Here is a 26,569-nt window from a genome sequence, read left to right as displayed (position 1 = left end):
CTCCAGAAAAGAGAAGGCCCTCAAGAGATGACAGTCAGGCCAAAACAAGGTACAAAAAGACAAGGCGAAGCCCTCATATTGAGATTGGCCAAGGCAATCCAATAGGAAAAGAGTCGCAAGAGCAGGCAAAACGGTCAGAGATACACTCACTCCCACTGTTAGGAGTCTCAAAAAACCACCAAGTTAACAGCCATAGCACATATGCCGAGGACCTGGTGCAGACCCATGCAGGTCCCCTGCTTGCCTCTTTGGTCTCTGTGAGCCCATGTGAGCCCTGCTTAGTTGTTTCAGTGGCCCATGTTCTCCTGGTGTCCTCCATCCCATCTGACTCCTACAGTCTTTCCTCCCCCTCTTGTGTGGGGCTCCCCCATTTCCAAGGAAGGGACCCGATGGAGACCTCCCATTTAGACTCTCTGCATAATGTCTGATTGTGAGTCTCTGCAACTACTCCTGTCTGCTGCTGGAGGAAATCTCTCTGATGATGGCTGGACAAGGCACCAGTCTATGAGTGTAGCAGAATATCATTAGGAATAATTTCTTTAATTTTTTAAAATTTTAGTTAAATTTTTATTTAAAGATTTATTTTTTATTTTGTGTATATATATTTTACCTATTTATACCACAACTTGCTTATTCGTTCACCTATTGATAGATATTCAAATGTGTCCAGTTATGAATAGTACTTTTGTATGATTTTTTATTTGTGTTTTGACAAATATAGCTTGCCTGAATATCAGAGAAGCAGAGCAGCCAGACACTAGAGACTTCTTATACCTCTATGAAATCTTAGACTAAATGAGCAAGATCCTGCCTCCATCTGCCTTCTTGTCTCAACCTCCCTAGTGCTAGGATTAAAGGCATGAGCTTCCCATGTGCTGGGAGATCAAAGGCTTACGATCCCAAGTGCTGGAATCAAAGGTGTGAGCCACCACTGCCCAGCTCTGTTTCTCTTTTAGGCTGTTTCAATCTCCTGTAGCCCAGGGTGGCCTTGAACTCCTGATTTTCCTGATTTCTACTCCAAGTGCTGGGATTAAAGGTGTGTGCCACCATGGCCTGGCCTCTATGGTTGGTTAACTAGTGGCTAGTTCTGCCCTCTGATCTCCAGGCAAGCTCTATTTGTCAGAACACAAATAAAATATCATACAACATAGTACTATCATTTTCACAGTCATACACACACACACACACACACACACACACACACAAACACACACATTTTGTTAAAAAACATAGAAATAGAATGGCTGAGTCACATGGGTAGTAGATAAAGGTGTGTGTGTGTATATATGTATATATACATATATCTTGTAAAGGAGTTGCCAGTTATTATTTTGATAATAGAGACATTGGACTAGAGTTACTGAGCGCTGTGTAAGAAGAATTAACTGGAGTTTTAGGGTACCGATTATTGGGAGGAGTATTAGGGAACACCTATTATTACCCATGGTAGCTACATACATGCTGTTTCAATATTTATAAAACCTGAGGAGTATCATTAACCATTACTTGTAATGAATGAGAAAACAAGTAGAGAGACAGTACCAATCTGAAATGTCATACCTAGTAAGTGATAGCACTGAACCCAGGTTTGTCTGGTTGCAAAATTAGAATACTATGATTTATGCAATGAGCAGAAGTATGCTTCAGTTTGAGAAGACGAAAGTAGAGGAAATCAGGCTGTTGCTGGCTCCACCTCCTGAGGATGTGAGTATCTGAGAATTGAGATACCCATCTTGAGGAACTAAAGCATGAGAGACTGATCACCACTGAGATTTGATGTTTATTTGACTTGAAAGCCATAGAAATACTGAATACTGTGTAATAAATTATTAAAAGGACAATATGTGGCTAGAAGTGAGACTAATTTTTTTCTAAATCCAGTCGTATGCTAAGTAGATTGAATGGGACAGCAATTAGAAGCCTGGAGGTCTAGCAAAAAGTCTGTAGGAAGCCAGGTATAAAGTCATAATGACAGATGAGACATTATGAAAGATGAATTAAAAAGTTTTAGCAAAATCATAGCCTATGGTTTATGATTTTGCATTATTAGAAGTTAAGAAGTTTTAGATTTTAAGGTTTTCTCTCTCTCTTTCTTAAAAAAAACAACCAAACTATCTCTTTTCATTATACATACCAATCCAAGTTCCCACTCCCTCCCCTCCTCCCATTTCATCTGCCTTCCCTCCCCGCCATCCACTCCTCAGAATGGGTAAGGCACATTGCTTTGGGGAATGTCCAAGGCCCTCCCTACTATATCTAGGCTGAGCAAGGTATCCATCCAAAGAGAATAGGTCCCAAAAAGCCAGTACAAGCAGTACGGATAAATCCTGGTGTCACTGCCAGTGGCCCCACAGTCTGCCCCAGCCATACAACTGTCACCCACATTCAAAGGGTCTGGTTTGGTCCTTTCCTTATTCCTTCCCAATCCAGCTGGAGTTGGTGAGCTCCCATCAGCTCAGGTAAACTGTGTCAATGTCTTGACCTCTTTGCTCATATTCTCATTCCTCCCACATTTTGGCTAGAGAAATGTTATGTGTTATAACTATGCTTTCAGGAATCATTATTTTAGTTCAAGACGTTTGGTTCTGTATTGAGTGTGAAAGTAGCAAAAATGGTGAGTTTTCCAGTCTCCCAGAGAGTGCTAGTTAACTTTTTAGATTCTTTTAACAGGTGCGCCTGAGCTAGGAAGGGTTGACTATTCCTCTTCTAAACATGTGAGCCAACGAGGTTTGGGGCTCTTTAGAAGTGGAAATGTTAGTATGCTCATTAAAGTAAACATCTTTAGCTCATTTGGCATGTGTAAATGTCCAGTTTGAGAATGATACTGGTTTAAGCTCTTAGGATACTATTTACCAATTCTTTTCTGTAATATATGTGCTTATTATCTTTTTGTTGCTTGTTTCTCTTTGGCATCCTATGATAGGTAATACCTTTTCTTCTCTGCTCACATCTGGCATTTTAATTAATTAATTAATTTTTGGTTTTTTGAGAAGGGTTTCTTTGTAGCTTTGGAGCCTGTCCTGGAACTAGCTCTTGTAGACCAGACTGGCCTTGAACTCACAGAGATCCACCTTCCTCTGCCTCCCGAGTGCTGGGATTAAAGGCGTGTGCACCACCACTCAGCTTGTTCTTTTTTTTATCCTTCTCTCATGTATTGTAGCTTTCATTCATTGAAATTCCTCATTGAAGTTGCTGTTAGCCTCTTTATTTCTAAATCTACCAGGCCTTATCAGTTTTAATTGTTCTGACCACTTGTGTCCTGTCTACATCTTTTCAGAGTCTTGTAAACTCTTCTGCTTTTTAAAAAAAGACTTGTTTATTAATGTGTAATTTAAAATTTGCCTTTTAGTATACAGTTAGAAATTTTAGAGTATCATAGTTTGTAGCCTCCCCCATCGTTGAGATATATAGCTGTATAAATGGAATCACATAACACATAGCTGTTTGAGTCTGTCTTCTTTAACTTACAATGTGTTTGAGACACACCTGCATGTGGCAGTGGTTCATCCTTGTTATTCCTGATCAGCATACCTTATGAATGTGCCAATTTGTTTACCGATTTGTCAATTGAAGGACATTTCTATTTCCAGTTTTTATGACTCTAAAACCTGAAACAAGCAACTGCAAATATTCCTATACAGGTTTTTGTGTGAGCATGTTTTTGTTTCTTTTGGGTAAAAATCAAGTAGGGATATAACTGGATTGTATGGTGTGTGCATAACCTTAAAAGAAATGTCAAGAACATTCTCTAGAATGTTCTGCACTTTGCATTCTTGCTAGAAACGTACAAGAGTCTCAGTGTCTCCATGACCTCACCGACACTGTACTGTCAGTCATTGCAGTTGGCCTCACCCTCCTCTTCTTGTTAAAAGGTGAGTGTTGTCGTTCTTCTCTTTGTAACCCCTCCCCACATGTTGTCTCTGGTTTCTTGATGACACAGTCTTGCTTCACAGCCCAGGCTGTCCTTGAATTTGGTATCTTCCTCCTTCAGCTTTCTCAGTGCTGAAATTATAAGCATGTACTAGCATGACTGGCAGTTAATTTGTTTATTTGTTCTTTCTGCTTTTTTTTTTTGAAAGTTGAGCACATGCTAAAGTGCCCTTCTTTGAGCAATATCTGCAGCTTTTTTGGTCTTAATTTACAATATTCCCCAGTGTTCTTTTATCTACATTTTTGTTTTTATTTATCCATTTACAAGTATTTGCTAGAACTTCTGCTTTAGAAATAATAATAATATTATTGTGTGTGAGAGAGAAAGATTTGACTGTGTGCTTACTATGGTATGCATATGGATAGCTTTTCAGGAGTTGATTCCCTCCTCCCATCTTTTTTTAAGGCAGGGTATCTCCCATGCTGCATACACCAACTTCAAACTGATTCTTCTGTTTCCACATTTCATTTTACCGTAGGAGTACTGAGATTACAGATACCAGCCAGCACATCTGACTTTTAGGTGGCTTTCAGGATTCAAAATTAAGTCTTCAGGCTTGTAAATCAAGTGTTTAGATTCACTGAACCATATTTTCTGAACTTCTATTTTCCATTAAATATTATTTAGACACAATACAACAAAAGAACAAAACAGAAAAAGGCATTTTTTTTTATTGGAACTTATATTCTGAAAACTTTAAAATCTCTGCTTTTCCTCTCTTTCCTGAGTACTGTATTCAGATACCCAGTTGTGTGTTAACAGAACTCATTTAATATTAGATACCCCAAAGTTAATATGCCTCATTTTCACTTGATCATATCTCTAATCCTGACCCCCAGTTTATGTACCTCTTCTCAGAGATTGTTACATTCCCCTACTAGTACAAGCTAAAAAGCTTACTATTCAGTTACTCATCAAGCCTGATTGATTTTTACCTTCAGAATGTCTCATGGATCTATCCATGTCTTCCCACCCTCTGTGTCACATGTATAATTCAGGCTATTGACAAATGTGTATAACAACTTCCTTACCAGCCCCTCTATACCAGTAGACCACTGACTACACTGCATTGCTGTTTTCTTTATGAAATAGGAAACTAGATCCTATCTCCTTCCTCTTAAAAGATGTAGCTCTGTATTGCCTTCCTGATAATTCCACTATTGAAAATGCCCTGTGATTGGGCACTTTCTTAGTAAAATTATTCTTAATTGTTGTCTTATTAAGTAGTGAGCTATACTAATGATACGTTTTTGGGTGGGGAAGAAAACTTGTTTGATTAAACTAGTATTGTTTCTGTTAACAGTGCTACTTGGCTGAAGTAGTGAGAATAGAGAGTAGCATATTAGAGAGCCTGAGGTGTGGGATGCTCCCTCAATCCCAGGTTTAGGATGGTACCAGTAGATGGGTTCAGATTTACACATTCAATTTCTTTATGTAATAGATACATATTTAATTAGGTAGAAGATGCTGTGTTCTGTTGTGGAGTGCTCAAAGAAAGAAGCAGTGTCTGCAGGAGAATTGCCTTTAGGCTCAGAGTTAGAGAAACAGTCTTGTCACTTTCCTGGAGCAATGTATGCTAAGTTTCTATGTATATTTTCCCCCCTATTTCTTAAATAAAAAGAAAGGTATTTACCCTCTAGCAGTTGCTATTGGCAACAGTACTATAGCCTGGGGTAATTTTTTTTGTCTTCTACTCATGACTAGACAATTAACCCAATTATTAAAAAAATTAAATGGCACACTAAACCAATGTACCATCCCTGAGGAAGTATTAAGTGGAGACATATGGTAGGAAGAAGGTGAGTGCCCAGGAAGAAAGGGGTTATCAGCTAAATAGTCTGCAACTTATTAGTAGTCAGGTGAATGCAACCAGCTGGGCTTGCCATCAACTGACGCCCCCAGAAATTTGGGTCTTAATGTGAAATTTCAAGACAGCCACGCTCTCAAAATTCTGAGGGTCTTCTGGACCAGACATTGAATATTCTTCATGGACCTTAGGTGGCAGAAAGAAAACAACTTCTTGACTTGTGCTCTCTGACAGTCCTGTTATTAGGAACCTATAAGACAAGCAACAACCTGGCAACCTGACAACCCAACAAATGATAGCTGCTGACCACAGTCGCGGGACTAAGCACTTGGTGTGCATTTTCTCACCTAAGTCTTAGAGTGGCACAGAGGGAACAACTCATGTTGTTATTCTCATGTTACAGATGAGGACACATCTGCAGTGATGTTTTCAAGATTATATTCTTAATAGGTAATAGAGCAGGAGAATTGAGCTTTGACTTTAAAGCTTATGTTCCTAATTAGGTAGCTAAATTATTTCCATTTTCCTAGGAATAACTGCTGATCTTTATCCAATTTTTTGTTCCAAATTCAGTTTGGGTATAAGAAAGAATTTAAATTTAACTAATTTTTGACTTTACTTTGAAAAGTAGATAGAAAATGCTCTTATTTTTCTTCAAGTGTATATTTTAATAGTCTTAATTAAAATGTTATATATAATTCAAGAAAAAAGTGGCTTCCTCTGAGGATCCAATATGCTAGGGTATTTTTATTACATATTGGAAAATTAGAGGCTAAATTTTTAAGATAGACATTGTTCTTCCTCCATTTTCAAATGTCCTGTGTAGAGAGTAGCAAAGTTGAATCTCAGATGGATGATCACTCCTTTGAATGTGTTATGAGAGCTGAGCTTCTCATGGACATACTGTGGCAGGCCTAAGCTTAGAGGACATGTGGACAAGGAAGTAATTTTTTGAGACAGGTGATCAATGTTTTATTTTGACTAAGTGAAGACATATGAGCTCCTAAGTGATGAAATTCTGAGAGACCTGGAAGGAAATTTGAATAGTACCAAATCAGCAAACTGCAAAGAGCAAGAATATTGTGTAGGTTTGCCTTATGCTTTTTAGAAGGTATTATAATCTATAATGTAAAGCTCTTGCCCCACAAATACAGTAGGCAGGAGTACAATAAAGCATTTAAGAATTGGTGGGGGAGGAATGGTCTTTTAATTACTACTAAAATGATATCTGTCATACTTCTTTTGCTTCTTTGTGGTTTCCTTAGGTCACTGGACCTATTTGGGCTGGGGAGAGCATCAGAGTACGTAAGCATTTCAATTCCTTATCATTTTCTAGACCTTTTTTTTGTGTGTGTGTGTATAACTATGTGTGCAGGTGGGTATGACACACAAATGTACGTGTCACAGTGGGAATGTGGAAGTCAAAGCACAACTTGTAGGAGTTGGTTTTCTTCGACCACGTGCACCCTGAGGATTGAACTCAGGTCTATAGGTACCGTTACCTGCTGAGCCAGCCAGTTTTCTTGATTTTTCCCCTTTAATGTTTTCCCTCTCAGCTATGAAGCTGAAGCTGGATATTCATACGTACTAGTATATGTAATTCAGTTCTCTTTTCCTTCCTTATTTAAACGGTGGCAAGAGTGGGGTAGGGAGACAAGGAAAAGGAGAAGGTAAGTAAGGTTATTGATTTTTGAGTGAGGTTCAAACACCGAAGTTGCAGTTAGAATCTTCATGAACTACTGAACTTTATTCCCTAGACACAAATAGTGCCGCCAACTTTTGGTGTTGGCATTTTTGGTCTCCTGACTGACATAGAAAGATTATGACCAGAGAAGGTTTGTTCTGAACTGAACTAGAGATGGAGCTATTGTTGTGAATCTCAGTGTGACCATGTCATGATAAAGCTGGGAAGATCTAGAGAATAGACTGGTGTTTCTGGTTTATTAGTCTAGGTTTGTGTCATTTCAGGAAATGAGAAACAGAGGCTATGCTTTGACTTTTCCTTGAAGCAGCCTACAGAGACCAGAATCTACCTTTGTTCTGAGCTTGGAGAGCAGGGCACCCAGTACTTTTCAGCAAAATGACTCAGTTTTAGACTGATTTTGTCCATGAGCAGGGCAAGAACCAGTCTCAGTGATTAGGTATCCAGCAGGTGCATGGCCAGACTTAAGTCATCATTGTCATTGGAGTGTCTAAGTACTTCTGTGGATTGAGTGCTAGAGTGGATTTCTACTGCTAGAGAACTGCTCAAAATGCCTGAAAAAGATGAGAAATGTTAAGTTTCTTAAGTGGAAAAAAGTAAACCATGAAGAATATGTATCAGTTCTCTTGTTTCCTCTATGACCAATAAACTTCTAGTGGTATTCAGGATTTAGAGACGGTGACCAAATCCAAGACTACTACAAACCAGAGAGCCACATTCAGTATTTCATTCTGTTTTCTTGAGTGTTTTCTGTATGGTTGGAGGACTATCTTTGCTGCAGGTTAAATTACCTCCTAGGCTACATTTATTTTCTTTTTTTCTCCCAATAAAATGGAAATTTATTTCACAATTGGCAGCAACTGCCTTAAAAAATACAGTTGATATGCAAATGCTTTTCTTTTTTATATAAATAACATTTTTCACTTTTTAAATTTATTTTCTATTATTGCCTTTCATATACTTGCCAAGAGAATTACCAATTTTTCTTAATATGTATATGTGTGTGTGTGTGTGTGTGTGTGTGTGTGTGTGTGTGTGTATATATACACATACTCAGAGACAGAAATTGAGGACCAACCTGAAGGTCAGAAAAATAAAGCAGTTAAAGCAGTTAGCCACTGGTTCTTACCTCAACCTTAGTCCACAAATGGTGATCCTGCCTCCAGGAATTTCAGAATGAGACTGAACCTGAGAGCTGTCTCCTCCCATTTTATAAGGGCGTGTACCACTACCACCTGGTTTCTAAGGCAAGCTAGTGTGGTTACTGGAATTAAAGGTGTGTGTCATTGCTGCCTGGTCTGTAAGGCTGACCAGTGTGACTGTTTTACTTTTCTGATCCTCAGGCAAACTTTATCTATTAGAGTATAAATGAAATTTCACTCCATGTATGTATATACACAAACACATATGTCTCACATATACATATCATATATATGTATATAAATATATCTTTTTATGATGCCATCTTTCTTATCTGAACTCCAGCAGGTATTCCCTTCCTCCTCCATTCTTACTTACCTACATCTCTATAAAGCTTTCCTTCCTTCCATATCAGGAAGTGAACTTCCTTCTTTTTTTTTTAACTTTTATTTATTTATTTATTTATTAAAAATTTCCACCTCTTCCCCGCCTCCCTTTTCCCTCCCCCTCCCCACCTCCCCCTCCCCACCTCCCCCTTCCTCTTTAGTCTTAAGAGCAGTCAGGATTCCTTGCCCCGTGGGAAGTCCAAGGTTCCCCACCCCCCATCCATACAGGTCTTTAACGGTGAACATCCAAACAAACCAGGCTCCCACAAAGTTAGTCCATGCAGTAGAATTAAATCCCAATGCCACTGTCCTTGGCTTCTCAGTTGTGAACTTCCTTCTTTTGAGTGATATATAGCCTGGCTTATGGTATTCTCATGTACTAACTTCCTTGAGTAAAAATTCAGTATTTGGTTGTGAGTCTAGCCTTTAACAGCTGAGCCATCTCATTTGAGTTGGGCAATGGTGGCACATGCCTTAAATCCCAGCCCTTGGGATGCAGAGGCAGGTGGATCTCTGTGAGTTCAAGGCCAGCCTAGTCTACAAGAACTAGTTCCAGGACAGCTAGGGTTGTTATACAAAAAAAACTTTGTCCAAAAAAAAAAAAAAAAAAAAAAGTAGAGCAGTTAAGAGTACTTGGTCAGATGCAACCAATAGTTTCTAGCTTTGACACATGAGATTTTACCTCTGACTAAGCTCCTCCTTCTGCCTCAATAGGTTGTCTTTGTGGCCTCTAAAAACTTAAAAGATTTTCTAGTTTAAATACTAATATCCTTCTTGTCACGGTTCAGGGAGACTTGACCTCCGCTCCCTCCTCTATATGCATGGGTAGTTCAATACTGACTTCCTCAGAATTACTTTTGTGAGTTCAGAAAGAACTAAGTCTGAGTGGCATATTGGTTTTGTTTCTAGATCATTTCTAGTCTTCAGAATGAAAAGAATATGAAAGTCTGAATACGGTGCCTCCAAGTCTCTTTTCCTAATGTGTCTTCAGAATGCTTCTAAAGTCAAATGCTTTGCCCTTCCCAGTTTCTAACCTTTACCACTTTTGTTGTTGTTGTTGTTTTTTTTCCAAGATAAGGTCTCATTTTGTAGCCTTGGTTGTCCATGAATTCACTCTGTAGACTAGGCTGGCCTTGGCCTCCCTCCCACTCCCAAGTGCTAGGATTAAAGGTGGGTGCCACCACACAGAGTTTCAACAGATTTGTTTTAACTGTTGAGTGTAAGCAGTAATTTTTGACCATTTGAAGTCTAGTCTCATTGTCATTCTCATGTTTTACTGTAGTTTGATGACATTCTCTCTCAGTTTTTTTTTAAAAATTTTTTAAGTGTTCATATGTTACCATAAACTAAGTGCAATTTTATCCTAAGAAGCCCTTGGTGTCCCTAACACCAACCTCACTTTTTCACCCTAAATTCAATAGAAAAGACTCACAAGATCGTTTCACCCTTGTGCCCCAGCTGTACTCACAAAGGTGATTTGGACTTCAGTGCTCAAATATATTTCTTTCTTGCTTCCATTTGTTTGTGTGGAATTGTTACCTATAGACTAACGCTGAAGCCCAGGAATTCTTTCCTTATCATTGCTTGTTTTTTTTTCTTATTTTTAATGAAAACCAGTTTTTAAATGTTATATCTCACTGAATATCCTTGCCCAAACCCAAAATTAAGTTCATCTGGCTAATGCTTCTATTTCTTTCACTTTTTTGAGACAGAGCTCACATAGTCCAGGCTGGTCTTGAACTTGCTATGTAACTGAGAATGGCTTTGAATTCCCAATCCTCCTGCCACTACATTGCAAGTTCTGGAATTGCAGCTGTGTGTTTCATCAGTTCTGTCTTGATTTTTGTTTATGTATTTGAGTTCATTGGGTCTTTGCCGTTTCTGCTGTGTGTTCACAAGTCCAGATTTCCTGCCCTAGTAAAAGTTTGATGTTCTAGTTTTTGGGGAGATTTCTGAAGCCTACACTGCTATGAAGATTATCTTTCAAAATTATTAATATGAGATGCCCATTATATGCTAAAAGTCTTTCCATTTGGGAATGATGAATTTTCCTTTTTTTTTTTTTTCATGGTGAGCCAAATAGAAACACTTGGCAAAAAAAAAAAAAAAGAACATGTGGGACCTTGTTAATCATGTTTGTATGATTATCAGCTATGACTTCTCTATAATGTAGTTTACATACTCTTAGATTCATTCCTTCCCAAACACAGTTTTTATTTGTGATAAACCAGTTGCTGGTTTGAAAAACAAAACTACTTTTGAACACTGCTGCTCAGGAAATGTGAATGCGTTGTCAGTGAGAGTGCAAACGGTTTCCTTCTTTCAGCCAGTGCTCAGGGTGGGAATTCTGAGCACAGATTACAGACTCTTGATAGGAATTGTCTTACAGCAAGACTTTTCTGCTGTTCTTAAACTGCATTTTGAGCCTTTGACTAGACCTGAAAGCCCTGATCTTGGCTCTCCTGATTTCTAGGACCAGATTCTGATAATGCTTTGACTCAGCCCATGTATTTTAAAAGCTGAAAACTCCTGACCAATTTTAAATTAAAATTTATTTTCTTCTAAGACATGGAAAAGGCATTTCTACCCTTTGCTCCTTCCCCTTTGATAATCAGAGAGACGCAGAGTATATGTGAGACATTTCAAAGCAGAGCTCAATTAAATTATGATAGCTAGAAAACTGGAAGCAGACTTCCAGAGAATTTTGCACTGGGAAAATGCAATTTAGGTGTTCCTCTAAGAATCAACAATAAAATGAAACTTCCATTTCTTATTTGATAATGAGAGAGACTATTTTGCATGTGTTTTTGATGTCACTGGACTTCTGTACAGCTCAGTTTTTACTCTTAAGCTTCTAGAATATGGCTACCTAAGTTCGAAGCAGGAAATGTTCTGAAGAATTACATAAAACTTGGGTGGTTGGTCTGTTTTTTCTACAGCCTTTGAAGACCCTGACAGTGCCGTTGATGACCGAGACAGTGACTATCGCAGTGAGACCAGCAATAGCATCCCACCTCCTTACCATACAACTTCCCAACCCAATGCTTCTGTGCACCAGTTCCCTGTGCCAGTGCGATTGCCACAGCAGCTGTTTCTTCAAGGCAGTTCCCGGGACTCTTGCAATGATTCTATGCAGAGTTATGACTTTGATTATCCAGAGCGTCGGGCACTCAGGTCGGTATTGATCCAGGTCCTGTGATAGCAACTGACAGGCACGATGCTGGCGTTCTGATGGAGGTGATAGTGGAAGTGTAGCAGTATGACAGGCCAAACTAAAGGCATTTTAATGTAGGTTCTTGGTCTCTTTCCCACACACTTGTATTTAGACGTTTCCAGTAGGAATGCTTGTCTTTGTGATCCTATCTGTGAGGATATGCCCACCTGGGGTGGTTTGCTGAAAAGAGGCAAGCAGATCTCTGAGTTTGAGACTAGCCTGGTCTACAGAGTGAGTTTCAGGGCTACACAGAAAAAGCCAGTCTCCAAAAAAAAAAAAAGAAAAAAGAAAAAAAGAAAAAAGCACAACAACAAGAAAAACCTAAAAGAAAAAAAAATTGTTCTATCCTTCCTGGATTAGTAATTTTGACAAACCATTTACTAAGATTAAAACAAATAAAGCGACCAATATACGTGTTTGAGTACTCTTTCCTGCTTGAGTATTTCCCTAGAAGTTTCCTAAAAAGACCAATTTAGTCTCATTATAGCAGATTTGGTATTTTTGCTGGAACTTTATTTTAATTCATTTTATTAATTTCTTAAGTACACAATATTTATGATTAAATAAATTAAGGTACAATATGACAGTGAAGAATCTCCCAAGCACACCCATGGTCTTTCTCCAGCCTATCTCCTTCCTGTCTCCTAGTTCTCTTCCTACTGTTATATTCTGTGTGTTCTTCTGTAGACTATTGTAACATATTATGAGTATAAAGGAAAATCATACCTTTGTGCTCCTCCCCATTTCCCAATTTAAATTCCAATAATTAAAAAAAATATTTTCAACTTTAACTTTGGGGAAATAATAAAATGAATACTCGTATACTTGTTGCTTAGATTTATTAGTTGTGTTAACATGTAGCCACACTTATTTGATTTCATGATCACTAAAATATTTTTCTATCTACTGTGCTATTTTTCCTGACATCTACAGTAAGTTGCAGGCATTTTGTTACATCACTAGAAAGTACTTCAGCACATAGCTTCTGAAAAGAGGACTTACCTTACATAACTTCAGTGCTCTGATAATACTAAGAAATTTTATAATACAGTGACATTGTCTAATACATAAATAATTTCTCCAGTTCTCCCATTGTTCTTTGTGCGCATTGCTCCTTTTTCAAAATTTTATTGTATTTTGTTTTGAATCAGGATCTCATGATGAAACTCAGTCTTGTAGTTTTTCTTCTTAAAAATAGTATTTTTCCTTTTAAAAATGGTTTATTTATTTTTATTATATGCACATTTGTCTTTTGCCTGCATAAATACCTGTGAAGGTGTTGCATCCTCAGGAACTAGAGTTACAGACAATGGTGATCTGCCATGTGGGTGCTGGGATTTGAACTGAGGTCCTCTAGAAGAGCAGCCAATGTTCTTAACCACTGAGCTGTCTCTCCAGCCCCTATTTTTTCTTTTGATGTATGATAACTCTAGTCAAGAATCATGAAGCATTATGCTTAATTTTCCTGTTTCTTTAGTTTCCTTTAATTTAGCAATATTTCTTTGTGTTTTTTTCTCTAGCTGTGTAAGATACATTTTTTGAGGAATCAAGCTCTTAATTTGGTCTTATTTGATTGCTTCTTTGTGTTTAGAATCAGTTTAAACATTTTTCGTAGAAATACTAGATAGGGTGCTATTTTCTTTTTAGTTCACCAGGAAATATGTACTTTATCTTAATGTTAGGGATACTTTAATTAATATATTGGTAAAGAAATCTAGTATATGCTATATTGATCCCCATACTCTTTCTCATTTATAGCAAATTAATATCCAGGATTACATCTATAGTGCATTTTCCTAACAAATTTTACCAATAATTTTTAACATCTATTGATTCTTGCTTGAATCATTTATTTTACTGGTGAAGTATTAGTTATTAAAAAAACCTTTCCAATTTAGCTGATAATTTTGAATTTTAAAATTCACCAGATCATAGGAATGACCTCACCCTACCTCCATTTCACCAATTGTACACTGGTGATTTTTTATCTGGAGCTTTAAAAGGTCATCTCCTGCTAGAAAATATCATGTGCCAGTTTACTGTCAATGTTGAAAGTATTGTCAATGAAGTTTTCTTATATACCAACTATAACATTAGTTTTCAATCTTCTGAATCTAAAATGAAATAATATTCAGAATCTTATAGAAGTTGGTTACCATTCCTTAATGGTTTATTGAATGAATGCTTGTACTTTTTGCTTATTTGTTTGGTTCTGGCAGTGCCAAGAATTGAAATTTCTGCCTTGTGCATGCTAGGGGAAGGATAGTCCTTTATCTTTATGTCCTCAATGCTATATAGCCTTTAGATTTCACAGACAAAAAATTGCAATGCTTCAAATAATTTGCTTGTTTGGTGTTATACTCATGATAGCTGAAAGTTATTTTTGGGATGTGTATATTTTTTTCTTCTTAAAAGATACACATTTGGCTATAATCTTATGTATACAGCCTCAAATATAACATTCAGCAAGTTAACATTTAGATTTTCTTTTATTCATTGGAATCTTTTAATACTTTTTCTTGTGTATACTTAACAGTTCAAACTTGGGCATTGTATATTCAGTGTGGATATCAATATAACTATAAATTTTGTTTGTTTCTCAGAAAATAAAAGAAACTGAGAAAATAGCAGTGATAAATGGTAACAAGTGAACTTAAAAGTTGTTCTTAAAGCTGTTGTTTTTCTTATGAGAAAAGCTCTGTATTGCACAAGATTCCTTGATATGTGGATTTCCTTTTCATGTTTTTTTTTTTTCAGTTTGGTTTTTTAAACTGTATTGGAGTTTTAGTGTTCTAAACTCAATAAGCAGGTATTCAGTCTTATTACTTATTTCTTCCTTTTCTCTGTTTCTCCTTTTTCATTTCTCTCATTCCTCCAATTTTACCTTCTTACCTCAGACAAGACTGGCAGGCTAAGAATGACAAAATTAGGATTATTTCAGCTTTTTCTAATGTTAATTATGAAGAGCAAGAAAATAAATATGAGATGAATGGGAAAACATCACAAGACTTTCTAGAAAACAGTGATATAAATTTGAAGGAAATAGAGGTAAAAGAATCAAGAGCCTTTTCAAAAGCTGTGAAGAACCACCACCACCAAAAACAGCCAGAGGACAGTTTGAGAAAGATATCTCTCAAGAGCAAGCACACAGACTCCTCTGCTGCTCTTAATTTTGACTGTAAGTGTGAAGCACCTACATTTTCCAGATATCCTCAGAAATATCACACAATAGATAGAAGGAGAAAAAAATTCTTATGCACATATTCTGAAGATAATGAAAGATGGCATTATAATACCAAGATTAATCCTAAATGTACATACCCTGATACTGATAATTCTGGCTGTTGTCACATTGAAAAGAAGAAACTGAACTGTACAGTTTTGTTCCCTTACAAAAATGGATTTGTGAAAAGTAGCACCTGGAACGTGAGCTCAGAAAGCCGTGATTGTGGTCTTCCCTCTTGCTTAAGGAACCGTGGAAACTCTTCTGGCTCTAACCACTCTGTCACTGATTTTACTCCACTAGATATTTATGAAGATTCTACCAGCAGTACTTCTGAAGAACTTCTAGATTCCCCCATTTCTGATGAGCAGGAAACCATGTCGCCAACATGGCGTCCATCCAATGTCCATCATATGGGAGACTTTTCTGAAGACTGTTGTGTGGCACATTCAGCATTGCCATTACAAAGGATGAACTGTGATACAAATGCAGTTGGAAATTTGTCCAGATGCTCCATGGAAGATATGACCCCTTCCTCTATTGAGGGACCCAAAGGGAACTACGCTGACACGATGGATGAGCTTCAGTGTTTGGTAGAAACAGTGTCAGAATATTTAGCAGAGAAGGAAGAAGAGATTAATAAATTTGGTTCCCTTTCAAAAACTACAAAACCACACAAACACAACACTGCTGTTGATAATGCAGAACGGAAAACACCTGAGGATCAAACGACACCTTTAATTGTTACCCAGAATGCCAAGGCCAAGGCCGTATCTTTCCCTGAGCTGAATGGAGTAAAATGTGCTGTGGGTTCTTTATTCAGTTCACTAACAGGAAAGGTAGGTTCTGGCACAAAACATCTTACAACCTCTGTGGAAAAACTGGTTCATTTAGTTCCAGAGAGAACAGAAACTCTTAATCAAACAGAGACAGTTAATTTGGGAACTAGCTCCAGTCCCAACTCAGTATTAGAGAAGACTCTTTCCGAGCAGTCGTTATTATCCTCTCAAACAACTGATGATAAGGATGCTGACAGACATAGCAGAACCTCTGAGAGTGAGCACCTGGGTGATGAGACTAAAGGTGTAAGCCTTCAGGACAGCACAGAAACTGTGAGAAAGGACTCAGCTCCACAGGGTCAGAGTTCAATTATGAAGTCTGTTTTCAGTATGCTGAATCCATTAAAGATATTTTCTGAGAAAGAGGAAGACCATAACAAAAATGAAGACCGTAACAAAGCACTGAAGAGGGAAAACTTTGTTGGGTGTGGTTCAGAGTCAGATCAAAGGAAGGACATTTTTGACAACCAGAGTAGAAGTCTTGTTGCTGTAAGTGGAAGTAAAATAGATACTACAGATCTCCAGATGCAAGTAAGGGAAGATTTGCTGTCCTTACAAGTGGCCAATGAACCTTCAAACATAGCTAGTAGTACAAGTAAGAAAGGTGATATTGAGAATATATTGGAAGGAAAACCTTGTGTAGATCTTTCTTTGTTACAAGAACAAGAAAAACTAAGTGCCAAAGATACTAGGGGGCATCATGATGTAGCTGGTAGTACCCCTGCAAATCAAGAGCCTTCTGCAAAGCCATTAGAGGAAAACAAAGTTAGTAGTGATGATGATCTCCTTGAGCCACTCAGAAAATCATTTAGCCAGTTTCTATTTACTTCTCCTGAGACCCATCAAAAGGAAACTTTGTCAGAATCTGTAAAAATTCTTAAGCTGGAGGAAGATGAACAGGAAAAGGGTGCTAAGAAAGATGGACATTCATTTTCATTTAGCGGAAAACTACGTATTCCATTTTTCAGTGTCCTTAGCCATTCTGAAAAGCATCAGGATATTAAAGAGAAAGGAAGCATTTTTCCTTTGTTTAAATTTTCTCTCACTGACAGTCATACTACTGCTAATAACCAGAGTCTTCAGACCTCAGTAGCATGTACTGAGAGCCTACAAAATAGCCACATGGATACCAGACGTAGTTCAGTAAAATCTAGTCCATTTCCAGATAGCCATAATGATCTAGAAAGATTAGGTAGTCCTGAGGAATTCAATAAGAATGACCAAATAAATTGTCCTGAAAATGTTGAACTTAATTCATTAAAGTCTAGTTCAGTTTTAAATATTCATAATGACCCAGAGAAATTTAGCAGCATAGAGGAATTTAATAAAAGTGACCAAATACATTGTTCTGAAGATGAAAAACATAATACAGTTTGGTTTAACTCACCTTCTAATATTAATAGTGATTTTGGAAAATTTGGGAGGTTAGAAGAATTGAACCCAAGCAGCCATGCAGCAGTGGAGCACTATGAAAGAGCTGACCCTGAAGTTGTACCTAAAGAACACGTAACATTAGAGCTCCCAGAAGAACTTGAGACTCTTACACAAGTGGCATTTCCCTTGATACCAGAGTCTTCACCGAAGCTTATTTCTGCCATCTCAAAATCCACATTGGTTAATGACATTAATGAGGATGAAATCAAAGATAAAACTTCTAAAAAAGAAATCCAAAGAGGCTTCCTTTCTGGCCTTTTAAACATGTTTACTTCTCTAGAAAACATGCCTAGTCAACAAGAATCCAATCTGAAAAATGATTGTTCCCATCACAAGATTAATATCTCAAGCCCATTACTCTCTGGACTATTTGGTTTGATATCAAACAATAGTGTGAATGATTATAATCCAAATGAATCAAAGCTCATATCTTTAGATGACACAAAAAAATTAGATGGAAGTAAGCATTTATCCACAGATGAAGTCCCTGTTGATTCATGTGTGACTTCTGAGAACCAGAGGAGCAAGGTTGAAAACAATGAAACGTCTAGCTTCATAAAAAGGTCTTCATCATTACTGAAAGAAACCATCCCATCATCTGATGGTTGGGTTGATTATCATCTTTGCCCTCCTACATGGAAAAACCAGGAGAGTGAAAAGCATTGCCCTTCTTCTGAGAACGTACTCCATTGCACTGAACAGGGTCTCTTAGAGAAATCTTTGGCTAAAAGGTCAACAGCAAACCATATTCTTGAAGCAAAACTTCCTGAAAGGTCAAACAAGTTAAGTTCACCGGTATTTAATACTAACATTTTAAGTAAGTCAAACCGTTATCAGGAATTTGATGAGGACTGTTTTCAATTGTATCCTGATATAAGAGATTTCTCTAAAAACTCCAGAAGACTTCAACCAGTTTATCATTTGTTGAATCCAAACACATTTCCATCAGCAGATGCTTTCTTGTGGCCTGACTCAGAAAACCCAGTAATAAATTTGTGCCAAAAAGATCAAAATGCAAATATCTTTGAGTGGGGCACAAATCCAAACAGTGTCATTTCATATGACTTACCATATGAATCATCAGACCAGTTAGCATTTAATGAAGGTTACTTATTAAGAGGTGATATGTGGGCAACCAACTCATTATATGGAAACTCTGGTTATCTTCCAGTTAATGAGACCAAGAATTCACTAGAAGAATTGCCCGTTGATTTAAGTTACTCTTCAGATTATAAGAAAATTATGTACTCTCTACAAGAGCAAGAATCAATAAGAATGGATGAAAACTTTCTTTTTTCAAGTTTTGGTTATGAGTACAAGGAGTGGTTATCATGTCTTGAACATGGAGTTTGGTGTCCCTCAGAGGATGGGAATTGTGGATATTATATGTTTCATGATGGTCAGTATATATACTCTCTTCTCACTGATTCTACTGGGCAGTATGTATATTTATTTATACCTGATTATTATTATCATGAATATTTGAATTATAATTTACAAACAGATGATCCCCCAAGTATTATGCTAGATGAAAGCATTATTTCTACCCATAGTCTTAAAGTTCTTGACAAGGAAGATGATTTAATATGGTGTGTTGAAGAAGAACCATTTGAAGATCCTCTTGATTTATCTATAACTTTGCCGAGAAGTGAGAGGTCATTGTATGTAAACCTAGAAGCCTTTTCTCAAGTACTTGAGTCAAGTTTTGATCAAAGGGATAAACCATTAGATTTTTCAGGCTATAATTCTCAAAAATTTAAAAGAGATTTCAGATCTTTCGCAGGGACATCTGATGGCTTGGAAGGTTTTGAGTATATTTTGGATCTCAGAAACAAACCTGTAACTATGAGCAATCGTGTCTTAAATAGAGGCCAAATTATAGAGAGAAATACGAACTGGTCTTTAGTTAAAAAGTCATCAGCTCACCTTTCCAGACTCAATTCGCTTCAGCCGTCTTCTGAAGAAACATCCTTTTTAATTCATCCAGAAAGTGTGACTAAAAGTTCACAAAAAGAAGATACATCATCATTGAACAAATTGACATCTGTATCTTCTGTTTTGGGTGCCTTAATTAGAAGTACTTTGAATTTTGACAAGACTGAATCTGTAGAAGCTTTGGTCATGCAGAAAGTAGATCAGCAACCAGAATTAGCTGAGCCCGTATGTGCTGGTCTTCAGTCCCTAATCTTGAGTAAACAGTTTCCGTGTAACTCCACAAAGGGAGAAGAAAGTCATCCTGAGGATCTGGAGAGGCTAACAGTATCCAGTATTCAGCAACAAGAGTTTACTGACAACATAAGGCAAAATGGTCAGATGAAGAAAGAAAGTTTATTAAAATCTAATTTTGAAGTAAGCCAAACAACTTTTAAAGCTAAAATAGATGTAGAGGATGTTAAAATTATTACAGCAAAGTCTATTTCAAATCCTCTTGCACCACAGCTTAGTAGGGATGAACATAAAAATTGTGAACTTCTGCAGGACCCATCTTCCAAAGAGTCTGAGAAAACTTTGCTTAGGACTGCATTGAGACTCTTTGGTTTGGAAGAAGAGTCTTCAGGAAGTCCAGTGACAAATGAAACACAGGCTCTTGGAATTCTGGACCTTTTTAAAACCCAAGTGAAAAAGGAAGAATTGTCAAACTTGGAAAAGAATGATGATAAAGGTGGAAAGATTTTATCTCAGGGAAAAAAAGAATCTTCTGGTGTTTCAAATTTTTTTGGTACCCTTGGGGATTTCTTTAAAACTAATGTGTCTCCCAAACAGATAACTGAAAATAGGTCTGTTTCTTCATTGACTGATGAGCATGAAGACCAGTCAAGTCCTAACCCTGTGCATCTAGTGAATCAGGATACTGGAAATTTTCCTCCTATATCAGTTTCCTCAAAAAAGAAGATCAGAATTAGAAGTCTGAACAAACAGACCACTGTTGATGACAGTGGGCTAAACGAGTCATCAACCAGGGAGATGCAGAGTGATGATTTGAATGAAAAAGAGGTACCTTTCAGAGACCATCAGGCACAGCAGCCAGCAAGTTCACCTGTCTCAACAGGTAGTCCCAAAGAGTCTCCCAGAGGCTATTCAAAAGGAACTTATGCTGTATCTGTAGGAATAGAAGTTCCAAGGAATAATAAAAAGTCTTTTGATCCTCTGGGCAGAAGAAATGCAAATGAACAGTATCATTTTCCTAACAAAGAATGGAAATTTTCAGCTGCTACATCTCAATCCCAACAAGAGCTTCCAACCAGAAAGAATATATTTTCTTTCTTAACTGGATCTCAAAAATCTGAAAACAAAGCCCCTGCAGCTCTCCCAAGGGCCAAATCTCAATCAGAAGGGCTATTCACACTTCCTTCCTTTTTCTCCACCACTAACTTAAGCATCAAGAAGGATGCCTCTCGAAACAGCTCTGCTTTCAGTTTGTTTAGCTTGTCTTTTTTGGATGAGAAGCAGCAAACCTCTGAGGAGAAGCAAAGCTTTTCAACTGTTGCTCCAGTGGCTGCCCAGCCCTGTAAGAAGCCATTTGTTTCTGTAGACGGTACAGACACAATGAGGGAAGGTTCTAATGATCATAAAGAAAGCATAGTCCAAAAAGCAGTTCATGAAGAGCAAGTGGCTCCTTGTTTGTCCATTAACAGCACCACTAAGCTAACTACCTCCCTTGCAGATGAGCTTATAGAGAAAACCCAGGGAAAAGTGAGTTCTAGTAAGGAAGGAGCAGAAGGAGCAACTGTTTCTGATTTTCAAGTGAATCAGTTGCCAGACAACATTGTTCCTCTTTTATCAGAATTTCAGGAACAAGCCCTAGGGGTAGCTCCTCATGAAGAAGAAGCTTCCCACCAGAAAACCTTCCTCGAGAACTCAGAGGCTAAGCCTTTTCCTCATGGTGAAGTTTTGATTGAAAGACTCAATGATTTAGATGTTTGTACTGAACACCAAAATGAAAGATTTACCACTGACCCATTGAACTTGCCATTGGAGAATGCCTCTGATAGTCTTTCAACACAGACCCTGGATTCACCTTCTGCTTCTCCAGAGCCAGGGCATGCAGGGCTCTTCCAGAACCAAGATGCAGATAAATTAGAAGACAGATCAGTATTAGGTTCCAATGTAGAAATGCTTTCAGGACTTGTAACCAAAGTAAAATCTTTTTCTGGGTGTTTAATTGAACAGCCTAAGACTCTTTCTGGACTTTTTTCTACCCCTAAATCTCCAAAGAAAAATTCCTTTTTTTCTTTTTCCTCTGATGCATCATCTCAGTCCCTCAAAAGTGAATTGTTTGGAATTTTCAGAAGTCCCAAACCAGAGACACATAAACAAGAACCATCCGTATCTACTTCATGCCTTCAAAGTGGTTATTCCAGAGACACTGTAGGATCAGTACCTCCAGAAAACTTGCATAGACAAGCTGCCTCTGCAGGACTCAATTCAGAATCTGCTTTCAGTGGCTATAGCATGACTATGGTTGGTGCAAAGACAGAATCAGATACCTTAATGGATAACCCTAAACTAATACCTGAAATAGAGAAAAATAATATTCCTGAAAATATATCGGAATCCCCAGGTTTTGAAGCACTTGCTACATCTTCTGTCTCAGAGGATGATATGGGACAAGGAATATTATCTTTGAGTGATGAAGGAGACATGGGGATGTTGCAGGGCACAGACACAGAGGCATCATTGGAAGCAGAACATATTCTTTCTCCAACACAGCTACAGCCAGAGCCTGCCTGTGTTGCTGAAGAGATTCCTCCTTTAAGCCAACCACTTCTTGAACCAGAGCCAGAAATACAGATGATTGACACAAGCCAAGAATTCTTGGGGCTTGCAAGCTCTTCTCTAGAAACCAATACTTCGCTGCTTGATGAGACAGGAGTCAGTGGGAATACTACAGTGGAAATACAAAGGGATCTCTCTTGTTCTTTGCAAGAGGAACCTGTGCTTTGTACCGAAGAACATTCTAGTATACTTCATGGGCAAAAAGATCCACTTAAAGCCCCTCAGGAAACAGAGCAGGCAAGACGTTTTGAGATCCCAAATGTGGCCAGTTGGCCAAAGTTTCACTTCCCATCTACTCCTGACCATGGGAAGACACTGAGTTCTATTTTTAACCCCTCTTGCTCATCTGGTAACACGGCGGTCGAGACTGGCTTAATGTCAAGTTTTAAGAAGTTGTCCACTTTATTTGAAGGAGCTAGTGAGGGGAGAGGGGGTGTTCTGGGAAATGATCCAAAACTAGTGTTAGGAAATAAACTCAATCTTTCATTTCCGTGGTCAAAAGAAAGTAAAGGAGCCTCTGAGCAAATGCCTAAAGAGTCTTCTCCTCCAGTTTTGGTTGTTAGCAGGGATCAGGACCTTATTATCAGCAAGGCAAACAAAGTTTTAGAGTCTTCTCAAATACCTAGTGCTAATCCTGAACCAGTTGACATCTATACTCAGTCCTCTGGAACCCCTGGACAGTTGGAGGACAAGCCAAGGGACTGTACTCATGGGCTCTCAAGATCTGGGGAAGTGGAAAGGCAGTTGGAAATTCCAGCATCTGGAGATCATTGGGGTACAAACAGTGATCTGTCTGGATCTGCCTGCCCTTCTGAGAAATACAAGGAAGAACACTGCAATATCTCTGGGCTACTTCAGCCAGAAAAGCAAGAAGAGGAGATATCTGCTAGCACTGGCTCTGCTTTGAATGTGGGGCAGCTAGTCATTCTGGAGGATGTCAAGGAACCAGTGACCAACAAAAGGCCTGTTCTGAAACCAGGCATCATAAATGGTTTTAAGGAATTGACCATTTATGATGCAGATGACTAGTGGTAGATTATCATAGCTTACTTTTGGTCCATCCTGTGTCGTTCCTAACACCTAAGCTTCATGTTAATTAGTAGCTAAGTGACAAAATCTAATGTGTGGTGTTTTCCTTCTCTTACTTTTCTAGTGCCAAATAGGATTCATTTAGTGAACAGGGAGCATCTAGCATAAATTAAAGAATATTTACTTAGTTTATTTTATTTTGTCTTTTATCAAATGGAATGGAGAAAAGAAAAAGGAAGGGGCAGCGAGCATTTAAGTATCTATTAATTATAATTGTATAGCCAGATAGGATGCTTTTTTGGGACTTAGCTTATCTATATTACAGTATAGCTTATACAGTATAGCTTATCTATATTACAGTAGATGGGAATAGCTGTGGTTTGCTTTGGTTTTCTAAGTCTTCTAAGATGTCTCCCCAGTGGCTGTGAAGGTATAAAGTAAAATACAAACTGCAAAAGATGACTTAGGAGCACTGAACAAGGTACATCGGTAGAGGTTGCTACGATTGCCTCTGAGCATAAACACTGCAAGTATAGTTTAGGAATGCTACTTTAAACTCTGGCCCAAACATACCCAAAGCATTAGATCTACTTAGAACAGTGAAGAGACAGACAGACAGACAGACAGACAGACAGAGAGAACATACTGATCTACTTAGAACCCTGACCTGATACATGTTCTGCTAATATGTCCTGAAAAGTCAGAAATCAGTCTGAAAATAGTAGGTAATTGAGTACCCATTGGGAGAATCTCTTTGGAAAACATCAATGCTTTCTTTTAATCTAACCAGAGGTAATTATAAGACCTTAAGTTAAAGACTTGACCCTGGGAAAAATAAAATCAATTCTTTTTGCATAAAAGCTTTCCGGCAGGATACCTACTAGTAAGAAAACAAGAACTCTTGACTTAGGATTGAGATGTCCAAATAGGCTGGCCTGGTCTCACTCATTTCCAAGTCCATCTGTCTTCATTAAGATTGACTGACATCTTTCCCTTGGAAGATGAGCTTCAGGGTTCCAGGGGGTGCCTTGAAATGTTCTTCTCACTAGTTTGCCTTTCTTGCCACCATCATAGTTACTGTCAGCTACAACTGCTAACTCTCGTAGCATGGAACACTTCTTTCTGTGCATGGGAATTCAGGTGATGGAGAGAGGACTGAACTGGCCTTCCTTCATAGATAGAAAACTTTCATATAGTCCTGATTTAGAGGAGTTGGACATAGTTCACTTTATGTATAACTGAGCCTCTAGACCTGAGACTCAGCTACAGATGGATAGATTTATCTTAGGGATATTTACCATACCACTGAGGGTATCACTATTACATTTGTGTTGGTGAGGCCTGTAGAATTCCCTGCAGAATTTCTTAATCCTGATCTTCATCACCTAGTTGCTTCCATACTCCATCCTGCAGGGTTAAGGAATATGCCTTTCTGTTTTGCTAAGGTGCAGGCACATGCATTGTAATTGTAGATGAATCAGTAAGGACTTTTTATTAAGTAATAGAAGGGGGTGAAGCTCATTTACTGTACTTTACTATGTGGAATTTGGAAAACTTTAATCACAGCCACTGGAAAAGTTTCTTTAGAAGACTGACTAGCATTTTATAAATAAATAATAGGTCATTTTACTATTTCTTCATTCTACTGACAGGTAGCAATTTAGTAAAATATTCTTTGAAGTCATAACTGAAGTCATAGTTTAAGTGGTGCCAGAGAGCTTAATGTGTTGTCTTTTTTCCTTTTGTGGTTATGCTGAATGTCTAGAACAATTTTTCTAGATTGAAATGTTTGCCCTCACTTCCCAGGAACCTCCTATTTGTGTTTATTTCTGCTTCATGCAATTATTAGTTCCCTAGTGTATCTGTATTTTTGGTCTGGTTTTGGTTTGCATTTATTTACTAATCTGCTTTCTTTTCATTCTTACAGCCCTGCCAGCAGTAGCAGGTATGGCTCCTCCTGTAATGTGAGTCAAGGAAGTTCTCTACTGAGTGAACTAGACCAGTATCATGAACAAGATGATGATCGGCGGGAGAGGGACTCCATTCATTCTAGCCATAGCTATGGCAGCCTCTCCAAAGATGGCCAGGCTGTTTTGGGAGAACAAGAAAAAACCTTGGAGGTGACATGTGAATCAGAGAAGGGGAAAACAGGTGAATCCAAGGAGGTGAGAGAAGATGCCACAACTCACCCTCTTCCAGATCTGGTGCTACATAAGGACCATGCCCTAGGACCCCAGGAAAGGTAGGTGATGGCTAGCTCACATGATACCTGTTATATCTCTTATTGAATACAAACACTTTCACTTGTTTCTTGCATCTAGGTAGGGTGGCAATCATGGTTAAGTTGGTTTTCCTTTGAGTTTTGATATAATCCCCAAAATATTTGAGGGACTTGTGTTACTGAGGTGCAGGTGCACTAGGACTTCTTTAGTGTGTAACCTTGATCCCACAGATGCATTCTTTGAGTCTGAAAGTGGGCCTGAGTCCCACAGATCTTTTAGTTACTATTGCTTAGGGTTCCTTGGCTGTATCCAACTCTATTCATATTTTAATTTTATTTGTGAATATTGATATTTATTTCTGTTTTACCCTGTCTGAGGAAAAGAATTAAGGAAGAACTGACAGATTTAATGCATCTGCTTGTAATTAAAAAGTTATTGTACATGGTTTAGCAGTGTGTTTGGCATTTTGTATCCATAAAAAGAAAATTTTATAATGTGTCTTTTGGCCAAGTGCAATGTACACTTAGTACATTACATTACTAATACATTTACATTAGTACTAAATACTAATGTAATTTAGTATTCTGGAGGCTGAAGCAAAGGGTCAGGAGCTTTTGACCAACCTGAGCTACACGTCAAGACCTTATCTAAATACGGTGTCAATAATAACTAAAAGTAGTCCTTTTAATAGTTATATAATAAAGTTTAGTATAGAGTTTGAGTGTTCTTTTTATACCCTGAACTAACCTGTTTAGAATAGCTGAGAGGTTTGGGCATATTATGTCTCTCAATTTTAGTATTGTTGATATTTTTGGGAAAATAATTATGAGAAACTGCTGTATTCATTTTAGGCACTTGTTTGATTA

General features: G+C 37.9%; 1 protein-coding gene across 3 annotated transcripts in view; it reads left to right on the top strand.

Annotated features, from left to right (window-relative positions):
• Positions 1–26,569, top strand: part of Unc13b (unc-13 homolog B) — a 204,638-nt gene that overhangs the window by 98,910 nt on the left and 79,159 nt on the right. Inside the window, exons 8-10 of one of the 3 annotated variants that reach the window (XM_048419901.3) lie at positions 11,906–12,140; positions 15,387–23,414; positions 25,409–25,723. In XM_048419901.3, coding sequence (XP_048275858.3) covers positions 11,906–12,140; positions 15,387–23,414; positions 25,409–25,723 — 8,578 coding nt within the window. Of the gene's footprint in view, positions 1–7,003; positions 7,040–11,905; positions 12,141–15,386; positions 23,415–25,408; positions 25,724–26,569 lie in introns of all 3 variants that reach the window. The other 2 variants (XM_048419903.3, XM_048419904.3) reach the window with 2 other exon arrangements.

The sequence above is a fragment of the Myodes glareolus genome, chromosome 16, assembly GCF_982192425.1.
Source record: "Myodes glareolus chromosome 16, mMyoGla1.1, whole genome shotgun sequence".
NCBI lineage: Eukaryota > Metazoa > Chordata > Mammalia > Rodentia > Cricetidae > Myodes > Myodes glareolus.
The sequence above is the reverse complement of the archived record's forward strand: the minus strand, read 5'-3'. Positions and strand labels throughout refer to the sequence as shown.